The sequence below is a fragment of the Sinocyclocheilus rhinocerous genome, unplaced genomic scaffold (genome assembly GCF_001515625.1).
Source record: "Sinocyclocheilus rhinocerous isolate Xijiao unplaced genomic scaffold, SAMN03320098_v1.1 scaffold1488, whole genome shotgun sequence".
NCBI lineage: Eukaryota > Metazoa > Chordata > Actinopteri > Cypriniformes > Cyprinidae > Sinocyclocheilus > Sinocyclocheilus rhinocerous.
The window spans coordinates 849546-854409 of record NW_015633542.1 but is presented as its reverse complement, the minus strand read 5'-3'; the positions used below and the strand labels follow the sequence as shown (position 1 = coordinate 854409).

The 4864-nt window shown below is 34.3% G+C and overlaps 1 protein-coding gene across 1 annotated transcript in view; it reads left to right on the top strand.

The window, feature by feature from the left end:
- Positions 1 to 520: 520 nt before the first annotated feature.
- LOC107744351 (protein RTF2 homolog) overlaps positions 521 to 4864 on the top strand; it is a 33904-nt gene continuing 29560 nt past the window's right edge. The window contains exons 1-4 of the mRNA XM_016557938.1: positions 521 to 692; positions 1754 to 1848; positions 2490 to 2583; positions 3478 to 3617. Of these exons, the coding sequence (XP_016413424.1) occupies positions 624 to 692; positions 1754 to 1848; positions 2490 to 2583; positions 3478 to 3617 (398 nt within the window). The 5' untranslated portion in view covers positions 521 to 623. The remainder of the gene's footprint in view (positions 693 to 1753; positions 1849 to 2489; positions 2584 to 3477; positions 3618 to 4864) is intronic.

Sequence of the window (4864 nt, the reverse complement as noted above, 5' to 3'; positions counted from 1 at the left end):
GAATGTTCTCTTTTGAGGAATGTCTTACTACATACAATGTATAAATAATGTTTTTGTGCTAATGTTTTTAGAATGTTATGATAACTTTGAATGAACATTCTATTTACTGGAAGAATGTTTGTTCATAACTTTGAGAGAACATTGCCAGAACGTTTTTTTCCCAATTTGGTTGTTTCAACCCAACTTTGGGACAAATGTGGACTAACCCAACTTTTGGCATTTTTTAGAGTGTATTCTTGGAAGTAGGCTACCATGTAAAAACCATGATACTGTACACATGCATTTCATTTCAAATAACGGTATTTTTAGTATTTTTCTTAGTGTTTTGTGTCAGGATAAATAACTGGTGCACTAAAGAAAAATATTTCTGAAATTATTATTGATATTGTTTTATTTTAGCTTCATTTCAGTCATCTTGCCTCGATCGCCATCTAGTGGTTGGTGTTGAAACAGCATTTAACTTAGGCGTAATTTTTTAACCGACCTTTAGGCGGCGCTATCTGAAAAACAAACGCAAACTCACCGCTGACGCTCTTCACTGAAGCTCCTCGGTTGTTTACAGTTTTTCCGTTTAGCTTCAGCTCAAGTTCTCTCAGTAAAACCGTTTGAATCGTATTTTCAGCATGGGATGCGACGGCGGAACCATTCCCAAAAGACACGAACTGGTTAAAGGCCCGAAAAAGGTCGAAAAGGTAAAGACGTTGCGCTAAACGCTCGATTATTGTCATAAACTTAGGAAATTAGCGTGTAGCGTCTTAGCATGTCAATAGCTCGTGCGTTTAACATCTGTTTTTTCTTCAGCTGCTGTAGAATTTTAATAAACTATACGTGATTGAATGTGTCTTAAATAAACTTGTATTTTCTGGACATAAACATACTGTAGTATTTGGAAATACACCCTGGTACTGAAATTCACGAACCATGGTGTTTACATAATACACTATAGTACTACCATGGTAATGTAAATGGTGTTTATATCCTCCTGAGAACCAGAAAAAAAGTTTTGTGAGTTTTGTTGTGTTTTTTATGCCTTTACATTGGTTGGAGCATAAGAAACATATGGAGAAAAACATTTTTGAAAAAAGAAATTATTGTATTCATATTTTATTCTGCTTCCTTGGACGCCAGCAGGACTAAGTTATTAAAAAATATAATTATATCTATATATTTATATTCGTTAGACATGAAAAGGCATGTATAGGCAAAAACAATATTTTATTTTTCATTCACCAATCAGTTTTTAGGTTTCAGACTATTTTTAGCCAAACTTGTACAAAGATGGTTCTCAACAATGTTATATGAAAGATATAACAGAACGATTTTATATGCTACTGTACTTTATGGAATATGTGCGCAAAATGTCCATAAATTGATATTCCCATTCTATACAATGTATCTATACATTGCATCTAATTTGCATATTAATGTGTTCTTGGGCAAACCATGATGAAAAAAGAAGTGTAATAATGGGAGTAATAACTCTGCAACATTTTCATAAGAATATCTCATGTTTCATAGGAATATTGATCTATAATTTCTTTCCCTATTGACTTGTTGTGCCTAACTCACAAACTTCACAACATACATTTATTTAATCTGTATTAAGGCTTTTTGTGAATGCATTTAATATTTGAATTAACTGCACTTACTTGAATGCACTAAATATTTTTATGTAGTAGGGCCCTCATACACCATGCATTTTTGATGTGTAGTGTTATTACAGTTAATAAATCTGAACTTTTTTGTTCTACAGGTCGATAAAAACGCAGAACTTGCTGCCAAATGGAAATATTGTGCGTTGAGTCAGGAGAAGCTGAAGCGGCCCATAGTCGCCTGTGAGCTGGGCAGGTACGTTATTAAATTCTAAATTATTGTAATTTTTTATTATTATGTTCATGTTTTTACTTGTGAAGGCAATATATGGCCTGCTAAAGCAGTTGATATTTATTTATATATTTATTTTTTAGTAAGTAAACGTGATAAGCAGGGTCAATGCAACATAATTATCATCAGATGGTCATGATCACAAAATCAAACCCTTCAGGCTGAAACAAGACCTCTGCTTCATGTCCTGATCGCCTTTATGGGGTTTATTTTGACTGATAATGACTTTCTACCTTAAATAACCTCTGTTCTAAAGATTTGCCATCGTTGTTGCATAACAACCAACCATTGTTTAACTGTGTTGTCTGAAATAAGATCAGACTAACCACCATGAATGGATCCTCACGAAAAAGCTCCACAGTTTTCAATAGAATTTGCTTTTTTTTGAATAAGCGACCAGTAAGAATGTTGAATTCGTAGCTCTGGTATATTTTACCATGTTTAAATACTCGTGATGCATGAATCAATGTGAAAAATTATGGTATATAAAATTATGAAAACAATTTTTCTGTTTTAAAAAATATTATTGTATTGTTTAGTGTGCATATAGTAAAACTATGGTGAATTTTGCAGTATTTGCGTAAAAATAATTTTTCTTCCACCAGACTGTATAATAAAGATGCGATCATTGAGTACTTGCTGGATAAATCAGCAGAGAGGCCGAACTCTGAGGTTGTGGCACACATCCGTAACATCAAGGTCAGTAAACGCTGACAAATGATCATCATACTCTGAATGACAGTGTGAGGAAAAAAGCGTTTTTTATTGGTTTATAAGCCTGCACATGATGTGTGAACTATGTTTTTAATGTCATCATTGATTACCTCTACATGCACTCATACTGCAATTATAATATTGCAGTTAAACTTTACCTCATGTAAACACAATACTTTGATCAAACTGATGTGATTAAGCTCATAATCGTAGTAACCATAATCACATTAAAATATGTGATGTATGCCAATTTTAATTGCATGTAAACGGGAGTGAAAGATATGTAAATATCTTACTGCAATTAAATCTTCTGATTATTGGATAATCCACAAACACTGAGATACTGTCAGAATTTTTATTAATATTTTGAATGAGTTTTTATTTTTATATTTTTCATTTAAAAATGTTTTTAGTCATTCTCTTGCATTTTTCTTTTTTTGATGCCTTTTTTTTTATGTGACCTGTTTAATTTATTTTTATTTTCTTTGGCCAAAATAATAATGACTATCATATATTTTGACCATGATTTACAGACGACACCCACTAAAATGTCATTCAGTTTAACAAAATGTTCTATTTAATATATTCCAGTTAAGCATCATAGTGCAGCCCTAAAAACTAATTAATTGTAATTTTAAATCTTTACCAATCTTTGTCACTATCATTCAAATCACTGTTTTACCCATTTGTCTGCTAGAAGTCATTGAAAATATAATAAAATATAGTATGATCACTTATTCTTTTATATAATTTCAGAAGTACAGGTCAGAATAAGTAACTAGCTTAAAAATGTTTTAGTGAACATTTATATTATTTTATATAACAATTTTTTTATCGTTTTAGTTAACTTTACCTCTATAACTCTGGTGTGTTTGACAGGACGTGAAGGAGCTGAATCTGACGGATAACCCGGCGTGGGAGGGTGAGAGGCACAACATTAAAGGGGACTGTTATGAGGACATGCACTGCAGCATGTTTATCTGTCCTGTGGTTGGTCTGGAGATGAATGGAAAACACAAGTAAGACCATATCTCACAGCTCACATGCAGCTTACGCACTGCTTTTGACTTCAACCACAGCACAACTCAATCAGGCTTCAAGTAAGGGATAATGTGCATCCAGCCGGTTGTTATCGCAGAATAACCCCTGACAGGGTGATCAGGACCCCGACGCGAATAATTCGACACACAATATTGATTTGAGTTGAATTATTTGAACGCAAAGCTTCCGTGAAGACAGCAGTTGCTAACAAGCGGCAAGTTCAAACTAGACGGACATTTAAGGGATACGGTGCAGTCATACTACTTACTGCATAACATTTCACCACATAAATAATTAAGGCAATAAAATATAGGCCTATTGATTTAAGACGAAAATGTTTTAAAATCTTACCAGTTTGTTAGTTATCTTATAATCCTTTACGGTGTACAAAACAATCGTCGCAAAATGGCAGCAGCTGCGTTTGTATGAAACGAGAGAGCGAGTCCGCGATACCAGGATGACAAAATTAAATAATTGACCTATCGGTAAGCCCCGCCCCCTTTAGTTACTGTTGCTCACTCGGACAAACAAACCGAGCTGCTCACTGTCTTACAATGACAGCTGTCAGTGAAAACCTTCTTCCGAGGTGTTTCTGATCAATTTGGGACACAGATATGTCATGGAGGGATATATAAAAGATGTTAAAATAAATATGTAAAAATACAGATCACAATGCAAACGGGAGGATTATGTTACGGTCGTCACGATCGCAATGACAACATCCCGGATCAACACCGTTCATATACCGCGGAGTAAGATTAAATTAATTTACATTTAACCAGATTAATATGGAGAGGCACTCTAATATAGACCTTTGTTTATGTGTTTTTGACTTTCACTGCACGGTACATGACGTGAGAACAGTTCGCTATTAAGGTTTGTACGTTAGCATGGACTCACTAACTTTAACATTAGCTAGTTTTAGCCAGAGATACGTTGCTGAAGCACAAGATAACATTAGCGTTCTGCTTGAGCAGATGAAAAGTGTAACTTAATGAGAGTATGACAACCAGAAAATGAACGTTTTCGTCTTCATTGTGATTGGGGTTGAATGCTTAGGGACATTTTGCTCTGTTTTGGTTGGATTTAGGAAATGGAATAAAATAAATTACATTGCCTATCCTCTCAGGATAACTGGAATTAGTGTTACAAGTACCCTAGGCACATCGTTTTTCCATTTTTGTAGCATAAACACCATCAAACCGATGCGAGCTTCGGATCTTCC